Source organism: Lolium rigidum, chromosome 6 (assembly GCF_022539505.1).
Source record: "Lolium rigidum isolate FL_2022 chromosome 6, APGP_CSIRO_Lrig_0.1, whole genome shotgun sequence".
Lineage (NCBI taxonomy): Eukaryota > Viridiplantae > Streptophyta > Magnoliopsida > Poales > Poaceae > Lolium > Lolium rigidum.
The window spans coordinates 171,794,468-171,816,634 of NC_061513.1; the positions used below are offsets into that span (position 1 = coordinate 171,794,468).

At 45.7% G+C, this 22,167-nt stretch overlaps 1 protein-coding gene across 1 annotated transcript; it reads right to left on the reverse strand.

The window, feature by feature from the left end:
• Positions 1 to 4,545: 4,545 nt before the first annotated feature.
• LOC124663557 lies at positions 4,546 to 7,404 on the reverse strand. Its single transcript, XM_047201245.1, has 9 exons — positions 6,772 to 7,404; positions 6,501 to 6,689; positions 6,321 to 6,412; positions 6,160 to 6,219; positions 6,025 to 6,094; positions 5,733 to 5,936; positions 5,044 to 5,407; positions 4,856 to 4,958; positions 4,546 to 4,768 (listed from the first exon to the last, which is right to left on the reverse strand). The coding sequence occupies exons 1-8, from the start codon at positions 7,402 to 7,404 to the stop codon at positions 4,870 to 4,872; spliced, it is 1,701 nt and encodes a 566-aa protein (XP_047057201.1). The 3' UTR covers positions 4,546 to 4,768; positions 4,856 to 4,869.
• Between the last annotated feature and the right edge of the window lie 14,763 nt (positions 7,405 to 22,167).

Sequence of the window (22,167 nt, forward strand, 5' to 3'; positions counted from 1 at the left end):
CCCCTCTAGGCGACATCTCGATCTTTCAGTTTTCCTTTAAGAAATGATGTTTGCTTCTCAATGTAAATCCCGGGGCAGGACTAGTTAGATGAGTTTGAGTACAATTTCATTATCCTCGGTTACAACTCATTTGCTAGTTATTTTTGTTAGGACCTTTTTGATTCAAATAATCTCTGCGGGAAATTTTGAGGACTGAAACATATGATAAATTTGCACTAGTTTTTTTAGTTTGTTAGATTGAATGGTCTACAAAATCTTTAAGGAATTCCTCTACACTTCATTTTTTATGAGTTATTTCCTCCAATTCAAACTACTTGCTGCAGATTTAGGTAAACTATTGCCCAAAATCTGTATAGATACATTGAATATACGATAAGTAATTTAAACTGGAGGGAGTACATAACACGAATGCATCCTATAATCATCGTGCTCTTGAATAATCTAATAGGGCATGATTGCAGGGCAGGGTTGGGCTGGGCTGGACTGGACCATCCAACATGTGCTAAAAGGATCTGCTTTTTGACATCCCAGCCACCATGCCGTGTAACTGGGTCAGGATATCGAGGGCAAGCCAACCGATCCGTGCAAACGTTTGCATCCGCAGGCTCGTACGCTGATCGGGCCGAGCTCTTGGCCTGTCGCACCGTAGTCTTGATCGCACCGCCGCCACCATAAGAGACTCGAGTCTAGACCACGCCACGATAAGGGTCACTATTGATCGCGCCGCCGCCGCAGCAGCAGCCACGAGAGAGTTATTTTGTCGGCCACCGAGAGCTTAACAGCGCAGAACCACGCCACCGTGGCGCTGCTTCCGCCGCCGTTGACGCACCGGGACCTCACGGTCCCGTATCTTCGTCGGTTTGTCGCCTCCAACTGGTCAGCTGGTAGGGTTTTTGCCCGTCCTATTAGTTCCTAGGTACAGTAATTGTCTGCAACTAAATTACCTTTGGTCTTACAGGAGCAGTTTAATTAAGATCGTTTCTTCTCCGTAGAATACTTTTGAATGACTGAAATTAAGGTTTATCTGATTGGGAGATATTTGAGTTTATTTGATCTGATTGCATTGGTATAGAACATGAAGGGGTAAAAGAGTGGACGATTTATTTAGGTACTCAAATTTTATCTTGATTATGCAATTATGCCACCATATTCTATTTGTGTTTTCCATGTTATATCGTGTGTTTCATGTCAAAACGTCAACTATAATTTGTCATAGTTTTGGGGCATTACACTAGTTCAATCCTGGTCATATCGAAATCTGGGTCCGCCACTTTCAGCATATTGTATCGTCAAGTATTGCTAATGGCTCATTCATAGTCTGAATCACGTGCGCTTTCCCATAGTGATGCCAATTTGCTAGTGAACCACCAAAAGAAAAAGGTTGTCCTATCTTATCCAAAGATCACTGATTTTTCTTTGTACGAGAAATCTTCAGCGGTGCCCTCTTTAAGAATTTTCACAAAAATTATGAAGGCTGCTATTCGTTTTGTGATTGCTCTTGAAAGTTCTCTTAGAATACATGTGGTGGCAATAGAAGGATTTATTGATTGAATGAGCATAAGTCATCAATTTAATTAGCAGAATAGTCTCAAGAGAAGACATAGATATGATAGTAAGGAAACACATGAGAACAATAAAGTCCATTTGACAGAAACAACCATGGCTTCATGAGTTGTAGTAGGATGCATCTGCATGGGTAAGTAAAGATAGAAAGATCTAAGAAAATTCACCAATCACCTGATATCATTAAATAATATCAAGCAAACAATGAACAAGCAAAAATTTAGTTGGCAAACTTTTGAGTACAATTTATTGATTGATTGAACATAAGTCATCGATGTAATTAGCATAATAGACTCACGAGAAGACATAGATATGATAGTAAGGAAAACCATGAGAGCAATAAAATCCATTTGACAAGAACAACCATGGCCTCATGAGTTGTAGTAGGATGCATCTGTCGGTTCAGCATGGATAAGTATAGATAGAAAGATCTAAAAAAATTCACCAACCACATGACATCATTAAATAATATCAAGCAAACAATAAACAAGCGAAAAATTAGTTGTAAAACTTTTGAGTTCGACGCACGCGGAACAAGTAAAAAAAATTAGTTTCCGGAAGACAAACACACTATGGTATATAGCCGACAACTGCACAAGTAATGCTGCCGTGTTTGGAAATAACTCTGAGATACTGATTTTCTTGTTTTTGCTGAGTTGTTGCATCTTATCGAGGAATCCACTTGACACCACATGATTTAGAAGTGGAACATTAACTGCCACACAAACTATTACGCTAAAGTTTATTCAAAATTTATTGATTACTGACACACTATCTTTCTAAGATATATTTTGTGGTCAAGACTCATCTGTCTCTCAAGTTGCATCAAGCACCAATTTTCTGTTTCTAATAAATGCGGACATGAACAACATGCAACACAGTGATTACAATTGTATGCATTTTTTTAAAAAAAGCAAATTTAAATAGAAAACTGCCTCTAAATAGACCCGAGCACTGAATCATCTAAATAGAGCGGATTTGTGACAACTTTAATAATGAGAAGTTCCTCAGGCCCTTATGACACCTAAGTTCAGTTTGATTGCTTTCGGGACGTTGTCTAAAGCTTCATTATATCTTAACTTCTCCAGTGGATATAGTGCAAAACAAAAGTAAGGACAAATACAAAAAAATACAGGACATGTTGAAACACACATCGATACCCCAATACCCGGTGCAGAATGTGTGGATGCACATAGTGATTTGTGTAACAATTCGATCTGTGCCTTCCACGGTGCCCATGTTCTCCAGGCCAATGAATTGGAGTCATCGATGTAGCAACATAATTTTGAATTTAAATTTGTTCGTGAGGATATCTGGTTAAGTAAACAATTAAATAGATTACCTGCTTCTATGAGTGCCCATGACCTGATGGCTATTTATTGGCCACTGCGCGACTTGTGTATCCCAGCTGTGGTTCATTGTTCGGTGCATCTCGTTAAATTCTTCCATTATTGCTATGCTCTACTTCGTCACCTTATTCAGCTGACTGAGTGCCTCGTTCTCCAGGTACTACCATGCTAGTACCTGGATCATCTCATTCAACTTAACGATCCAGGTACTAGTATGGTCATTCTAGTACCCGGATCGAAACGAGGCACTCATTCAACGGAATGAGGTGATGAAGGTGATCATAGTAGTGATCAAAGAATTTAATGAGGTGAAGCGAACAATGAACCATGGCTGAAATACACAAGTCGTGGAGTGGCCAATGGACAACCAGGTCATGGCCACTCATAGAAACATGTAATCTAATTTATTGGTTAACTTAACTATAGGTCCTCAGGAACAACTTCAAATTCAATTATATTTCTGCAGCAGCGACTCCGTATTGGCACATACCAAATTGTTACACGCATCACTAAGTACACCTACACCTTCTTAACTAGGTATCGGCGCACATTTCAACATGCCTTGTAACTTTTGGTCATTTGTCCTTATTTTTGTTTTGCACATTTCTAGATCCCCTAGAGATTAGGAAGCCCCTTTATGGTTCATCTTCTGAAGTTCAAACATAATGAAGCCCTAGACATCGTCCCGAAAGGGATTGAATTGAATTTGGGTGTCATAAGGGCCTTACTCATTATTGAAGTTCTCACTGCTCTATTTATATGATTCGGTGCTTAGGTCTATTTAGAGGCATCACGTAGAGGTCGTGTGGTTCCTTAGTTTTCTTTATACATTTGCTTACTTAAAAAAAAGTATGCATACAAATTTGTAAGCACAGTGTTGCATGTTGTTCATGTGAGTTTAGCAAGATAAAAGTTGTTAATTAGCTAGCAGCGAAAGTAATTTTTTGATTTAATATGACATTGGTGTAAAACCAAACGATTTAGTCGGTGCAGTCAACACCTTGTCTTGGCGACTGTAGTAGATGGCTCCCTCTCACGGCTCACGGGGAGTCGGGGATGATGTGGCTATGTATGTGCTTGCCTTGAACGAACTAAGCCAGTACAGTTGATAAAAATAGATTAATAGATAGATCCACCTCCTCTGTGAAATTTACTCTATGCGTTCAGTTCGACTTGCCTAAGCTCCGCAACCTTTGGGCCGTCAGAGGACGTGGAACAAATATATCAATATTCGAGCAGGTTACTCCTCTGTTTCGGTTTTCTAGATATAACCACTAGAGGGGTGTGTGAGTTGCTGTATGTTTCTTTTTTAACTACCGGCCTAGAATAATTGACTCTAATACCAAGTCTTCTACTACTGATGCTAAATGGGCTCACCGGTATATTTTTGGAGCTTCGAATACTAACTATATCTCAGAACATAAATCTGATAGCTGATGCCACTGGATAGGACTTGAGTCCACAACGCTTTAAGAGAATACAATAATACATAGATCTAACTCCACAAACATGACTACCAAGAAACATTTAACATTTCATGCAAGTAGTAACACCTGGAAAGTTACATTTACAAGGACATCACTGTCACTGCCCATGTGAATGACAAACAAAATTAACGATCACATCGACAACTCTATGCTCTAGCCATGTGAGTGGCACCTGATCAATGATCATGATGAGAATGATTGCCCAACAAAACACTACATCCATAGCTAGTAATACCTCGTTCACGTAGACTTTACAGCATCTTCAGCTTGCAGGTCCCCTGAAAAGAGCCCTGATCTGCAACACGTCCCATAGTTTCTTCAGAGTTGGGTACGTTGCGACGAGCCTACCGCAATCCTAGTTGTTCCTCTCTTCGCTTGCATGGGTCAAGTAAAATCAGCAATGAGCAATGTCACTTTGCATGGTGAGAAATTAGTCAGATGGATGAATGTCCTAACCTCACATCATGCTACTACAGGGTGCAAAGGGAAACCAAGTGGTAACCTTGGAGCGCTGGATCACTCTTCGCTTTGAATGAGAAGTACCTTCCAAGTTTACGCACTGATGGATGTGTAAAAAAAATTTAGTATGGCCATATATAACGTTGCGATTTTAGATGTGGGGATAATACTAACACAAGAATCACCTTTATCATAGATGAGATCAGCAGCTTTAGGAGGCAAGTCGCTCCTCAAGACGCCTTCTCTCACTTTGGCATGTGTTTCGGCTTCGTGCTGGAACATGGAGACTAGCTGCTGGAGCTCCAACTTTCTCACCTCCACCTGCTCATCGCTGATTGGTTTCTGCAGCCCGAAGTAGATGATCCCGAGAATGATCAACAGGACCCCTATCAGGAAGAGCAGACCAGAGAACAATGCAAAAGCGTAAGGAGTGTTTTTAGCTCCCGGTATCCCGTCGACATTGATTCCAAACAATCCGGTGATGATGGACAGAATGAGGCCACACCCACCAAAAATGGTCAGGTTATGCGTAATGCGAAGGCTCCTGTCCTGAGTATCAGAGCAACAGAGTTTGGTTAACATTTCTCTTGTACACAGTTGGAAGTCTTACAATAATTGTACTTGCACGCAGATTTGGAGTGAGCAATGAGATAAAAGATTACATGCTTCCCACTCATATACTGCATCTATGTTGGTTCCGTACGCGTAAGTATTTTTTTTAATATTTCCAAGTATTTCATAGCACCATTTATCTCACAGTAGTACATTTTTCTGTCATAAGTACACCGTGGTTCATGATGAATGCTCAAGGATTCAGAATTTCCGATTTGATCAAAACCCAGAACCCTGAAGAAGAGTCTTCCAAAGTATTTACCTGCAACCAGGCACGCACCGTGCTCTGCATCACATCCTGGATGGTGAACAACCGACCACGGACGGCCTCTTGCTCTTCAATCATTTGTCTTGTGTCTTTCCTGATAGCTTCAAGTAAGGACTTTGTGGTGTTACCCCTCAGATACTGGAGCAGCTCAAATATTATCTCCTCTCTAGCATGCAGTGACCATTTCACTCTAATAACCTATTGAGTAAATGAATTAAACAGTACAGATGTGTTCATGATACACACTGTGTATTCTTCTGAATTTATTCTGTCTGAATAAAAATACCTGAGTAGCTAATCTTCTAATGTCCTGGTTAAATATTATGCACAGAAGGTTCAGGTCTTCTTGGTTTCTCCTGCACATGCTCATGCTGTCAGCGGAGATGAAAGAGATTTGGGGAAACCAAACAATATAACTAACCTGTTTACAAATTTGAGTTCAATTTCATCAGCTTCACCAAACACATATTTGCGCCACAACCTGTGATATGTAAACATAATGCCTCAAGCATAATTTACAACAACTGGTAACTAGAATTCTAGACCACTGAGTAGCTGTGTTCCTCAAACGTTTGGTTTTACCTGTCGTCCCATCGAGCAAGCCGGGAGGCCAAATGCGCTATAACTTCATGAATACTTTTAGGAGCTGTGCTTCCACCGGCAGAAAGAAGCTCCTGAAGAGAGCAAGACCATGCAGGTGAAGAGGAAAATTGACCGAATAAAGATGGTTTCTGACCGAAACTGTTTACTGCAAATGTCTACCTGAACCTCTGTGACACCTATAACGTTAATGTTATGCGCAGAACCTTTCACATGAAGGGCTGTTATAAGAAATTTTTGAGCTTGCCATGCACGGAGCACAATGGGAATATCATCTTCGTCACCAGCTGGATCGCCAACAGACTGACCCAATAGCTCGAAGAGCAAGCCTCCTGCAACTCTAACTGGGACCTGAAAGAAGTTACAGCTAACTGTAAGTTGTGACAAACCTATACAAAAGAAAATAAGCCAAGCCAAAGTAGTTACAATTCACCTCATAGAGCAGGTGCTTCATCTTCTCACTGATGAGCATGCTCTCGTCCCTGAGAGCCACGCGGATCGCCGGGTGCAGCCACCGCGCGCCGGCGAGCCACGCGTCCACCGCCGGGTGCCCTGCCGTGACGTGGCACCACCAGGTTGGCCCCGCCGGCCGCTGCCAGTACGGCGCGGCAACATCGGCGACCGTTATGTCGCAGCACTGACCGTCGTCGCCGCCGTCCATGAGGCCGCTCATCCCCTGCCCGTCCCACGCCGCGTAGTCACCCTCCACCATCTCCACCAACTCCGTTATCCTCCTCCACCCGATAGGCGCCCAGTAGCACTCCGCTGCCGCTGGCGACGCCGTCCCGTGCTGCTTGCACCGTGGCCTCGGCTCCTCGCCGTCCCCCAAACACAGTGTTTTGGGATCCATGGCTGAGAGGTCCTTGGGATACTGCGAGGAGTTGTTCCGGGAGAGGTTGGGCGGGCTACCGAAGCCGTGGCCGCGGACGAACTCGAAGGCGCAGACGAGGCCGCCGGTCCACAGGTCGGGCAGCGGCGACGCTTCCTTGGCGCCGCCGCCCACGCCCAGGCTGTGCATGAGCTCTTTCCTGCCGTTGCCGGGGAAGCTGTTGTGCCACCCGTCCATGGTGTCGAGCAGCAGAAGTAGCAGCCAGCTTGCCTGCGAATGCAACGGCGGCGACGGGATCTTTGAACTTCGACTGTTTGAAGCGGCCGGTCGCAGTTCTCGGCGGTTGTGTCGGAGGGTGCCACATGCTTGTGCTTCTTTGGGCGTGTGTGGCACGCGTGTCAGAGTGAGTGTAGGCGGCGCGAAAGAGGTCCATTTGACACATGGCGTCGCAACGGCGCTGTTCCAGCTTGTTCGGTGGAGTAGGACCGTACTCCAATCCGTCCGCCATAGTGATTCCACTTGTATCGTCTATACCTCCCTTCGTGAGCGTATCCGTCATTTAAGACAAAATTTGATGAAAGGAAATGAGCTTAATATCTCTACAGTATAGCACAACTGATATTGTTAGATTATCATCATGAAAACATTTTCTAGTAATACTAATTATATATCCAATATTTCTTATATACCTATTAATTCTTAGTCAAAGACAAATCTAAAAAAAATGCACCTTATTTCATTATAATGAAGTGGAATGGAGAGGTACTAATCAATTTTAAATTTTTCGACTAACCTGTAGAATTTGGTATATTATGAAAGTACATTTCAAGGCTAATGTAGTAATGATAAAAATTGAGGGTCATAAATGATGCTATGTTTCCCTGTGTAGTTAGTCAAAGTTTGAACAAATTGACTAACAAATAAAAGTTATTCCGGCACAATCCAAACAACTATTTTCACTAGGTTTGGAAAAAAAAAATGCAAACTACGGCTTTGAGAAAACATAGAGATTATATCTCGGTGTGTTGATACAGAAGCAAGAATTACAATCATCCAAACATATGTCTAGCCCGAAACAACCGAGCATGGGCAACCAAAAAGAAGAAGAATGTCGCACAACTACACATATGCAGAGAAGATTTTTCACTTCACCAAGAACTTGGATCTTAGACTTGTTAGATCTTGTAGCTCGGTTGTTCATATTACTGTGGCTGCTGTTGCAATATAAATACATGGGATGCACGGAATAAGACCAAGGAAGGAGAAGGTTTCGTGCATCCAATGTCTCTAGCTTTTTTCGATAATGGACGCTTTATTACCTAAACGAGCAATTACACATGGTCTCTGCATAATCAGGATGTATACAGCCGTTTCAGAGTCTCAGAAATCTCGAAGTAAAAAACAACAAGGGTGAATTACATATCAATCATGAGCAATTGTAGAACGCCAAAGATGATATTGGTGGCTCAATTCGTAGATTATGCTGCTACCCATGTAGAGAAAAAGTATCCCTCGCCGTATCCTCCAACCATGTACAGACCTCCGTAAAGAGGTCTCGGTTCTCCACTCTCTGCAACGCAGACCATGAACGGAGAATAGTGTTGCATCTGTATATAACCTACAAAAGGGAACAATTCTTATCATTAAAAACTTTGTCATTTCTGCATAGCCATAGCGACCATATAACGACAAGCGCTCCCACCCTAATAAGCATTTTAAACATGTGATCAATACCATGAAGTCAAGTAGCAAAAATATTGGCTACACTAGTCGGAGGATACAAATCCGAAGCTACTTGGATGCATGATCATAAGATCTGGCAAAGCGGCACTAGAAGAACAAGTGTTTAATCGTCTCATTGTGATGACATAATACACACTCAATACTGCCAAGACAATTATGTTCCACAAGATTATCTGATGAGATCTGAGATGTAGGGATTGACCCGATCTCGCGATTTGACCCAAGATCCAAGGGGAAGAGGTGGGAGAGCGAGAGGAACGCGAAGAACACGAGGAACGCTGGTACTCACGCACGCACACCAACCCGATACACCGATACTTACCCCCGTGGCTCGATGGACCACGCCAATAGAATCACCCGGAAGAGGCACGCGGCAGAATTCCCGGTGAGAGATTGGTGTTGGAGAAAAGAGATTGGTGAGGGAGAGAGAGTGACTTGCACTAGAATCTCACTCAACAATATCCAAATCAACGACAAGGATGACCTTGATTACAGAGGGATGCTTGTCCAAGATGGATGCTAACCCTAGGGAGACTAAGCTCAAAGTTGGTTTAAGCTCAAAATTATATCTAAGGGGTAAAGGAGGGGTCCCAGGTCCTTATATAGGCATACATGGCCAGCAAGGCGAAAAGGTACATAACTTAGGCAGTTTGGTGGAGACTTTCCGTCGGATCCGGTCTGGGGCCGGTCAGACCGGGCCTGTGACCGGGTGGCCCGGTCGTGGGGCCGGTCGACCGGTCGCCAACCGGAAACTTCGCAGATTTCCGTCCGGTTGGTTTCCGGTACGAGGCTGAGGAGGATCCGGTTGGGCGACCGGTTGACCGGGCCTGGGACCGGGTGATCCGGTTGTGGGGCCGGTTGACCGGGTCCTGGACCGGCCGGCGTCTTCTCTTCCTTCGAGCGCTTCGATTGACGTCGGGTCCAGCTTCGTTTCCATCTTCATGACTTGATGCTCCTCTCCTTCCCTTGACCATGGGATGTCCTCCTCTCCGTGGTCTTGATTCACCTTGTACCTAATGACACAAAGCACATCGGCATGAGGTAGCATTCCATCCAAAGGTGTACCGAGATCAAGGGTAGCTAGGAGCGAGGTCACCTTATCATGTAGCGCTTTAACTCGAGCCCGAGTCATTGGTCCACTTGGGGGACTTGTTGGTCTTGATGTAGTATCGTCGGTGAGCGGGGCTACATCATCTCCCCCCCTTGGGAAAGAGTCGTCCTCGACTCGTGCGCCTCTTCATCTCCATGATATGGCGATAAGTCCGAGACGTTGAACGTGTTGCTCACCAAGTACTTGGAGGTCGGAATGTCGATGACGTAGGCGTTGTTGTTGATGCGTTTGAGGACCTTGAAGGGGCCATCTCCTCTTGGCTTGAGCTTTGAGTTGCGTTCATGAGGGAACAGTTCCTTCCGGAGGTGGATCCAAACGAGGTCTCCTTCTTGAAATATTCTTTCCTTCTTCTTGGCGTTGAGGCGGTTGGCTTGAAGAAGCACATGTTATTGTATGGTTGCTCTTTTTTCTTCATGTAGTTTCTTCATGGCGGCGGTGAGCTTGTCGAAGTCCATGTTCGTCCTCTCATGAAGGGGGAGTGGTAGTATGTCAAGTGCCGTGGGAGGGTCGAAGCCGTAGACGATCATGAAGGGGCTCCGTGATGTTGTCTTGTGCGTGGCTCGATTGTAGGTGAACTCCGCATGCGGAAGGCAATCTTCCCATGACTTCAAGTTTTTCTTCACGAGTATGCGTAGAAGAGTTGAGAGGCTTCTATTGACCACTTCCGTTTGTCCGTCCGTTTGCGGGTGGGAGGATGATGAGAATAAGAGCTTCACTCCAAACTTTGCCATGAGTGACTTCCATAGATAGCTCATGAACTTGACGTCTCGGTCCGACACAATACTTGCCGGTACTCCGTGTAGGCGGACAATTTCCCTGAAAAACAATGAAGCAATGTGTGAAGCATCATCGGTCTTATGGCAAGGTATGAAATGTGCCATCTTAGAGAACCTATCCACTACCACAAAGATTGAATCATGGCCATGTTTGGTGCGAGGCAATCCTAGTACAAAATCCATGCTAATATCGGTCCATGGTGCATAAGGTATAGGCAATGGCGTGTAAAGACCATAAGGATTGGAGGTGGACTTAGCTTGAAGGCATGTAGTGCAACGATTGCAAAGGCGCTCCACGTCCCGCTTCATCTTTGGCCAATAGTAATGAGTGGATAACATCGCAAGTGTCTTGTCACGACCAAAATGTCCCATAAGGCCGCCTCCATGTGACTCTTGCAAGAGTAACTTTCGAAGAGAAGATTCGGGAATGCAAATTTTGTTGGCTTTAAACAAGTAGCCTTTGTGAAAATAGAAGTCATCAAATCCTCGGTCAATGGAACACTTCTCAAATATCGGTGCAAAGAAAGAATCGGAAGTATAGAGTTCTTTGATCTCCTCAAGTCCCAAGACATGAAAATCCAAGCGAGTAAGCAAAAGGGTGTTTTTGCGGGAAAGAGCATCCACCACTACATTGTCCTTGCCCTTCTTGTATTTGATTACATATGGGAAGGACTCAATGAACTCAACCCATTTTGCATGACGTTTGTTCAAATTGTGTTGGCTTTTCAAATACTTCAAAGACTCATGGTCGGAATGAATGATAAACTCTTTTGGCCAAAGATAGTGTTGCCAAACTTCAAGAACACGAACCAAAGCATAGAGCTCCTTGTCATAAATAGGATAGTTGAGGCGTGCGCCGTCCAACTTCTCACTATAATATGCCACGGGTTTTCCATCTTGCATAAGAACGCCACCAATACCAAGTCCACTCGCATCACACTCAATCTCAAAAGTTTTTGCAAAGTTTGGAAGGACAAGAAGGGAGCTTCGGTAAGGCGTTTCTTCAACTCATCAAAAGCATTTTGTTGGGCTTTGCCCCACACAAACGGAACATTCTTTTTGGTAAGCTCGTTCAAAGGGCAAGCAATGGTGCTAAAATCTTTCACAAAGCGGCGGTAAAAACCGGCAAGTCCATGAAAACTTCGGACTTGACCAACATTTGTAGGAGTAGGCCAATTGTGGATGGCCTCTACCTTGGAAGAATCAACTTCAATCCCATTAGCGGAAACCACAAATCCAAGAAAAACCAATTTGTTTTGAGCAAAGGTACACTTGGGGAGGTTTGCATAAAGCTTCTCATGACGCAAGATGCATAAGACTTCTCTCACATGTTGCACATGGTCCTCGAGAGTTTTGCTATAAATGAGAATGTCATCGAAATAGACAACCACACTCTTGCCAATGAGAGGACGCAAGATGTGATTCATGAGGCGCAAGAAAGTTGATGGAGCGTTGGAAAGACCAAATGGCATAACAAGCCATTCATATAGACCGAGTTTGGTCTTGAATGCCGTTTTCCATTCATCACCAATTGCCATGCGGATTTGGTGGTAGCCACTACGCAAATCGACTTTAGAGAAAATCGTGGCACCACTAAGCTCATCGAGCATATCATCTAAACGCGGAATGGGATGGCGATAACGAACGGTAATGGCATTGATGGGGCGGCAATCCATACACATTCGTTGCGTCTCATCCGGTTTAGGCACAAGAATCACGGGAACCGCACAAGGGCTAAGGCTTTCGCGAACGTACCCTTTAGCGAGGAGATCTTGTATTTGGCGTTGAATCTCCTTTGTGTCTTCGGGGTTGGTGCGGTAGGCGGCACGGTTTGGGAGCGGAGCGCCAGGTATGAGGTCGATGCGGTGCTCTATGCCCCGCAGCGGTGGAAGTCCATGAAGAAGCTCGTCGGGGAAGACATCTTGAAACTCCTTGAAAAGAGACAACAAAGACGTAGGAATGTTGGTTAAGTCGTTAGTCTCCGATGACGGTCCCTTGCAAATGAGCATGTAGTGCAATATGGTGGATGGGTTTGCTTGCACTTCTCTCCACTCGCTTTTGGTGGCTAGGAGGACGCTCTTTCGCTCACTCATGTATGGCTTGTGGCGCTCACTCTCCATTTGGTGGGTCGCTCCCTCACCTCTCAACTCATTATGGTGGAAGTGATGTTGTGCCCTCGCTAAAGCCTTCGCATTGTCGGCGATGATTTGGCTAGGAGTCATGGGGCGTAGCTCGAACTTCTTATCCTTGACCTTGAAGGTGTATGCATTGGTGTGTCCGTCATGTATAGCCTTCTTGTCAAATTGCCATGGGCGGCCAAGCAACATGTGGCACACCGTCATGGGCACCACGTCACATTCAACGGAATATTCATAGGGGCCGATCTTGAAGTTGACGGTGACGGTATGTTGTATCTTGACGTTGCCCTTGTCGCTCAACCATTGAATATGGTAAGGGTGAGGGTGCTTGCGAAGTGTAAGATTGAGCTTCTCACACAACTCGGTGCTTGCAAGGTTATGGCAACTTCCTCCATCGATGATGACCTTTATTGACTTGCCACCAATACCGGCACGAGTTTGGAAGATGTTGCACCGTTGGTCTTCCATAGCTTGAGGTTGAGTTGTTAGCACCCTTGTGACCACAAGTGAAGGGTTTGGGTCATGCACACATAAGAGAGGGTCTTCTCCACTATCTTCCTCATAAGGTTCTTCATTTGCGATGGCGGCTTGTACCATAGCTTCATATTCATCTTCATCGAGTGTCTCTATGTCACCATTCTCCATGGTGATCATGACCTTGGTATTCTTGCACTCAAAAGATTTGTGACCTTGGGTGCCACACTTGAAGCAAGTGACATTAGAGGGTCCCGTAGAGGCCTTAGAGGAGGCGGTAGAGGACACCGTTTGCTTCATGCGACTTTGGGTAGGCGGTTGCTTGGATGGTGTAGAGGATGCGGTAGGCTTGACACTTGTTGTAGGTGTTGTTGTCACGAGCTTGGAGGCAAAGTATGACTTGGATTTGGAGTACTTGATGTCCTCACTCACTTGGCGCTCGGCCTTGGAGGCTTGGTGAACCAACGAAACCATGTTGGAATAAGGTTGGAACTCCACAATTCGCTTGATGGGATAGTTGAGGCCATTGAAGAAACGAGCGATGGTTTGTTGCTCGGATTCTTGGATGTTGGCTCGCATCATAGTCAACTCCATCTCCTTGAAGAACTCCTCGACGGTCTTGGTACCTTGCTTCAACATTTTGGAGCTTGTTGAAGAGGTCGGTCTCGTAGTGGGTTGGTACAAAGCGAGCTTGCATCTCTTCCTTCATCTCTTCCCAAGTGTCAATTGGAGGTTCACCCTTTTCTTCCCTTAGAGTGAGAACTTGCTCCCACCAAGTGTTGGCATAGTCCTCAAACTCAAGAGACGCCATGGCCACTTTCTTGGCACCGGAGTAGTTGTGGATGCGGAATATCTTGTCAACCTTGAGTGCCCATGAGAGGTAGGCCTCGGCATCCTCTTCACCCTTGAACTTGGGCATGGTGAACTTGAGTCTTCCAAACATGTTCTCTTCATCCTCCAAATTTCTTCGGCGAGGACGGATGCCTTCATCTCTTGCGGCTTGAGGTGGTACAGGAGGTCTTCCGCGGCCAACCATAGCATTGGGTTGGCGTTGAAGTTGGACACTACCTTCACTTTGTTCACGATGATGATGTTGTTGAAGATCTTGACGAGGTGGTTGATGACGTCCAAGGATGGCCCTCTCATCTTGATCATGTTGCGGGTCTCCTCTTCCACGTTGGTCATGGCGAGGATGATTGCGGAGATCACGCCTCGGTTGGTCTTGATGTCCATGGCCTTGAGCATCACCATGTGGCTCCATGTTGTGGAAGACGTTGTCGTGGGGATGGTCGTCACGCCCATGGTGGGCATGGCGATCCGGTTGAGGACGATCTTGTGGAGGTCGTTCATGTGGACGAGCATGGCGATGGATTTCTCCTCGCCTAGAGTTGGAGCGAGAGTCTTCATGACGAGCATGTGGGCGATGAGGTCGATGATGGTCTTAATGCCTTGAGGAGGAGCTTGAGGACGAACGGCGACCATGAGAGTAGTAATCTTGTGACGAGCTTGATGATGATGAAGTAGAGCGGTGTCGGTGATGACGACCCAAGTTGGTGATGGCGCGCTCGAGGCTATCCATGCGCCGCTCCATGTTCGCATCATTGGCCGCCATTTGGCCATTCAAGTTGTCCGTAGCTTCACGAAGGAGAGCCAAGTCTTGGTTCACAACGGAGAAGTTGTGTGCCACTTCGTCGTATTGCTCGTCGATGCGTGTCTCGAAGAGTGTGAGCTGCTCCTTGAACTCTTGGCGTTGCGTCCATAGGTTGTGTTGAGTAGCCAACCTCTCGGTGTTGCGGAGGACTTCTCCATCCCTTGTGTCATCTTCGTTCCTATCCATGATGGAAAGACAAGAACTATGTTGTGTATGTTAGTGGAAGGAGACTACCTCGCACTCTTACCAAGGTAAGATAGTATTGAGGCAATCCACCAAGTCAAAAGCAAGATCAAGTGTATCGGGGACACACGCAAAACCACACGCAAAAGCTAGCAAATATGGTGTTAGGAGAGGATGGTGGAAAGCCAAAAGACAAAATCCGAGATCAAGTATGTTGTTAAAAGTGGGTGAGGTTCAAAAATCCAAATGTCAATGTGAAGATCACTATAAACACGGAAAAGTTGTGGAACACACACACGGGATAAGCGGGGTTAGTGCAACCAAAAGTGAGCGGAAAATTGTATGTAAGGATGCTCGATGTCACACTAACACAAGGAGAGGCAAAGCTTTGGTTGCAAATGGAGAGACAACTAGATTCACACGTGACCTCTCTTCTCTTCTCTCTTTTGCTTAAAAGCTTGTAACTCTTTTGTATATGGTGACACTTGCACTCTTTGTATCTATGGTGGCACTTGTACTCTCTTTGTGTTTTTGCGGCTTTTTCTCGCACTATGTTAGCGTTAGCTCGCTTTTGCTATCTTGCCACACGAGTGTTTGCTTAGAAGCTTTACTCCACACTACACACACACCTCACAATCGGGGTCACGTGCAATGTCTCGCAACACTAGATAAGCAATGCTCGATAGGATAGATCGCAAAAGGAAGAGGGTTACAAGGGAAAACTGCAAGTTATACCTGCGATGATGGTGGTGGTGGTGGTGGTGGACGAAGACGAGCTCGAAGGAGGGCGTGGATCGTCGCCCGGTCTGGGATCCGGTTTGACCGGACTCTGGACCGGATTGTCCGGTTGGCGACCGGTCGGCCGGGTCTTGCGCCGGATGGTCCGGTCTGGGGGCTAGTTGACCGGTTTCTCAACCGGGTTTCGCGGTTTCTCTCTCCTGTTCTTCCCCAAACCAAAACCAAAAGAGAAAATCGACGGGAAACGATGGAATTGGAGGCTAAAAGTTGGGGAAATAGTAGATCAAGCACAGCAACACCGAATCCACGAACCAAAACCACTCAAAACGCAACCAAATCACAGATCGGTCCAAAGGCACTTTGGGGCTATTTTTGGGGATTTTTTGGAAAATTTTCTAGAAACGAAATCGGGTGGGTGGAGGGTCAAAATCGCAGTAACTAACAGCTGCTGATACCATATGATGAGATCTGAGATCTAGGGATTAGCCCAATCTCGCGATTTGACCCAAGATCCAAGGGGAAGAGGTGGGAGAGCGAGAGGAACGCGAAGAACACGAGGAACGCCGGTACTCACGCACGCACACCAACCCGATACACCCGATACTTACCCCCGTGGCTCGATGGACCACGCCAATAGAATCACCCGGAAGAGGCACGCGGCAGAATTCCCGGTGAGAGATTGGTGTTGGAGAAAAGAGATTGGTGAGGGAGAGAGAGTGACTTGCACTAGAATCTCACTCAACAATATCCAAATCAACGACAAGGATGGCCTTGATTACAGAGGGATGCTTGTCCAAGATGGATGCTAACCCTAGGGAGACTAAGCTCAAAGTTGGTTTAAGCTCAAAATTATGTCTAAGGGGTAAAGGAGGGGTCCCAGGTCCTTATATAGGCATACATGGCCAGCAAGGCGAAAAGGTACATAACTTAGGCAGCTTGGTGGAGACTTTCCGTCGGATCCGGTCCTGGGGCCGGTCGGACCGGGCTCGTGGACCGGGTGGCCCTGGTCGTGGGGCCGGTCGACCGGTCGCCAACCGGAAACTTCGCAGATTTCCGTCCGGTTGGTTTCCGGTACGAGGCTGAGGAGGATCCGGTTGGGCGACCGGTTGACCGGGCCTGGGACCGGGTGATCCGGTTGTGGGGCCGGTTGACCGGGTCCTGGACCGGCTGGCGTCTTCTCTTCCTTTGAGCGCTTCGATTGACGTCGGGTCCAGCTTCGTTTCCATCTTCATGACTTGATGCTCCTCTCCTTCCCTTGACCATGGGATGTCCTCCTCTCCGTGGTCTTGATTCACCTTGTACCTAATGACACAAAGCACATCGGCATGAGGTAGCATTCCATCCAAAGGTGTACCGAGATCAAGGGTAGCTAGGAGCGAGGTCACCTTATCATGTAGCGCTTTAACTCGAGCCCGAGTCATTGGTCCACTTGGGGGACTTGTTGGTCTTGATGTAGTGTCGTCGGTGAGCGGGGCTACATCATTATCTTTGGTTAGGAGTACCCCTCGACGTAAATACCATCCAAAGATTTTAATTTTTAGCGGTATTTTCATCTTCCAGATCTTCTTGTTCTTATCAACTGGTATATCAGGTTGGATAATTGCATTGTATAACGAACTTACTATAAACTTCCCATTGGAATGTAAGTTCCAACGAAATACATCCGGCCGTTTAGAAAAATGAATGGATTCCAAATGAAGAAGTAAGGCATTCCACACATTGAGTGTCTGGCCGTATAAGTATCGTCTAAACGTCACTGATGGGGTGAGATCACCATTACTAAAGCAGTGGTATCACTTTTGCGACGAACAATGCTATATAACGCCGGATATTGTTCAGAGAGAGGTCTATTTCCTAACCAGGAATCCTCCCAGAACCGTATCTGTGATCCATCCTTAATGAAAAAAGTACCATATTTGAGGAAAAACTTCTTCGTTGCCATTAGGTCGGCCCAGAAGTGCGAGTCCCCATATTTCCATATGCTTTGGGATAACGCCTTCTCGCCAATGTACTTTCTCTTAATAAGGGTCTGCCATACGCCATCCTCAGTAAGAAGCTTGAAAATCCACTTACCTAGTAAGGCTGTGTTTTGAACCTCGAGGTCATGAACACCCAACCCCCCATATCCTTGGGACGGCATACAACATTCCACTTAACCAATCGATATTTATTTTTTCTCGCTATCTTCTTGCCAAAAAAATCTCGATCGATAATAATGAAGCTTTTGTAAGATGAAGAAGGATATCATATAGATCACCATATTGAAAAGTACTAAATTAATGAGTATCAGTCTTCCTCCTAGAGATAACACTTTACCTTTCCAACTACTAAGACACTTCTGAAGTCTCTCCTCCACTAGTTTCCACTCAGCAATTATTAATCTTCGATAATGAATCGGGATCCCCAAATAGTTGATAGGAAACTAGCCTTTCTCACAACCAAACAGCTCCGTATAAGCGGCAACTGTGTCCTGCGCTTTGCCGAAGCAGAACAATTCACTTTTATGGAAATTAATTTTGAGGCCCGATAATTGCTCAAAAGAAATCCAATGTCTCTATGATTCTTGTTCACTTATATTAGTTAGTCGCTAACCTCATACGTGAGGCTTATTCTAGTGTCAAATGAGCTCCACCGTCGGAAGGCACGGTTCTGATAAAATTCAAAGAAACTTACAAGGCAAATGAGAATAGGTATCACTATTGGAGACTATACATGTACTCGCCTCGCCGCTTGCGGTGAGCTCTGAGATAATGTTGAGTGAATTCAACTGTTTACCCTTTAGTTGTGCATTTGTGACACTAATTAACCTATCTAGTGAGAACTCGTCTACATTATTTCTTCTAGAAACTTTGGGCCCTCTTTCTCTGATGCATGTTCGTTGAGAAGGGTGTGAGGTGATAATGGATGTTCGAAATTATGAGGATGGGACGAAGAATAGAAAGTATTGTGAAGAGAGGGTTGGACATGATCGGTGATGATGTCCCTCGATCCTTACATTTCTGTCGTGCCACGTCGACTTAACATGTTGGCCTTATCCAACAACACGAGATCAATGCTAAAATTGAGCAATACCATGTTCATATTTTTCTTAAATGGGACATTTCAATGAACTTTTGAAAGGACACGGATGCCGCCTAGAGGAGTGGGGGGGGGGGGTAAATAGGTGGTTTAACACTTTTACGAATATGGCTTAATAAATGTGGAATAAAACTAGAATTTAATTTGTCAAGCACAAAACCTATATAACTAGGGTTCACCTATGTGCACCAATGACTTATGCTAAGAAATTTAAGCAACTATGTGATAGCAAGATATATAACTTCAAGGACGAAGGCTATCACAAAGTAAAGTGCATAAGTAAAGAGCTCGGATATAGGAATAACCGAAGTGACGCGGAGACAACGATGTATCCCAAAGTTCACACTCTTGCGAGTGCTACTCTCCGTTGGAGCGGTGTGGAGGACAAGTCACTCCAAATGTACGAGGGCCACCGTATTCTCCTCGAGAATTCAAAAGGGATGTCCCCGATCCAGTATGGAACCTTAGGGTGGTCACCGAACCCGCACAAAGCTTGGGGCTATCTCCACAATTTAATTAGAGGCTCCCAAAAAATTGCCACAAAGGCCTTTCCCTTGAGGAATGATGCGCGTGGTTGACGTATTGTCTTTTCGTTCGACACGCGTCCGTTGGGAACCCCAAGAGGAAGGTGTGATGCGCACAGCGGCAAGTTTCCCTCAGTAAGAAACCAAGGTTTAATCGGACCAGTAGGAGTCAAGAAGCACGTTGAAGGTTGATGGCGGCGAGATGTAGTGCGGCGCAACACCGGGGATTCCGGCGCCAACGTGGAACCTGCACAACACAACCAAAGTACTTTGCCCCAACGAAACGAGTGAGGTTGTCAATCTCACCGGCTTGCTGTAACAAAGGATTAACCGTATTGTGTGGAAGATGATTGTTTGCAGAGAAAACAATAAAACAAGTATTGCGATAGATTGTATTTCAAGAAAGAGAATTGGACCGGGGTCCACAGTTCACTAGAGGTGTCTCTCCCATAAGACGAACAAGCATGTTGGGTGAACAAATTACGGTTGGGCAATTGACAAATAAAGAGAGCATGACAATGCACATACATATCATGATGAGTATAGTGAGATTTAATTGGGCATTACGACAAAGTACATAGACCGCCATCCAACCGCATCTATGCCTAAAAAGTCCACCTTCAGAGTTATCATCCGAACCCCTCCAGTATTAAGTTGCAAGCAACGAGACAATTGCATTAAGTATGGTGCGTAATGTAATCAACAACTACATCCTTAGACATAGCATCAATGTTTTATCCCTAGTGGCAACAAGCACAACACAACCTTAGAACTTTATGTCACCGTCCCGGTGTCAATGCAGGCATGAACCCACTATCGAGCATAAGTACTCCCTCTTGGAGTTACAAGCATCTACTTGGCCAGAGCATCTACTAGTAACGGAGAGCATGCAAGATCATAAACAACACATAAGCATAACTTTGATAATCAACATAACAAGTATTCTCTATTCATCGGATCCCAACAAACGCAACATATAGAATTACGGATAGATGATCTTGATCATGTTAGGCAGCTCACAAGATCCGACAATGATAGCACAATGGGGAGAAGACAACCATCTAGCTACTGCTATGGACCCATAGTCCAGGGGTAGACTACTCACACATCACACCGGAGGCGACCATGGCGGCGTAGAGTCCTCCGGGGGATGATTCCCCTCTCCGGCAGGGTGCCGGAGGCGATCTCCCGGATCCCCCGAGATGGGATCGGCGGCGCCGGCGTCTCTGGAAGGTTTTCCGTATCGTGGCTCTCGGTACTGGGGGTTTCGTCACGGAGGCTATTTGTAGGCGGAAGGGTAGGTCAAGAGGCGGCACGAGGGGCCCACACCACAGGGCCGCGCGGCCAAGGGCGGGGGGCCGCGCCGCCCTAGGGTGTGGCCCCCTCGTGGCTCCTCTTCGTCTCTCCTTCGGACTTCTGGAAGCTTCGTGGAAAAATAGGCCCCTGGGCTTTGATTTCGTCCAATTCCGAGAATATTTCCTTACTAGGATTTCTGAAACCAAAAACAGCAGAAAAACAGCAACTGGCACTTCGGCATCTTGTTAATAGGTTAGTTCCAGAAAATGCACGAATATGACATAAAGTGTGCATAAAACATGTAGATAACATCAATAATGTGGCATGGAACATAAGAAATTATCGATACGTCGGAGACGTATCAAGGAATCTTCACAACTTAATTGGAGGCCCCAAGAACACCACTAAGCCACAAGGCACAAAGGTTGAGGTAATCTCCACAACTTAATTGGAGGCCCCAAGAACACAAAGACCACTAAGCCGTCTAGGGTCCAAAGACCCAAGAGGAACAAGCTTCGGGAACAAGCTCCCGAAGTGTATGTCTCACGAACTTTCACCTCCACGTATCACCGCGGAGAAGTCAAACCGATGCACCAAATGCAATGGCTAGAACACCACAAAGATGCCCAATCCTTCACTCTCAAATTCCAACAAAGCTACTAAAGCTATTGGGGGAATAAGAGAGGAAGAAAAAATAGGAGGAGGAACATCAAATTTCTCCAAGATCTGGATCTAGTGGATTTGCCTCACAAAGAGAGGAATTTGTTTGGTCAAGCTATAGATCTAGATCTCCTCTATCTTTTCCTCAGATATGAGCAAGAATTATGGAGGGATTAGAGGGAGAGGAAGCTTCTCAAGGTCAACAAAGGAGTAGAGAGAGTTGAAGAAGCAACCGCTCAATGGGGAAGAAGATCCCTTTTTATATGGGAGGAGGAGCACTAGCCGTTTGGAGAAAATGGCTCCATTTTCGCACCCGGCCGGACCTTCCGGGCTTGGCCGGACCAATCTGGCCAGCCGTACTTGTCCGGGCCGGCTCCGGTGACACCTCCAAGAACTCAAAGGAAGTACTTCTGGTTTTGGGTATCCAACCGATCTATGATGGCATTCTCGTGTGCGATTTGCTGAGAGATCTTGTCACTCAAAGCATTCTCAGCATCGTGCAGCCTCTCGCGAAGCTCTCCAACCGCAGCGGCATCTTTTTCGGCTTTTTCGCGAGCCTTTTCGCTAAGCTCCAGCTTAGCTGCACGATCGTTGGCGCGTTTTTCGAAATGGTGGAGAGCATCTAGAA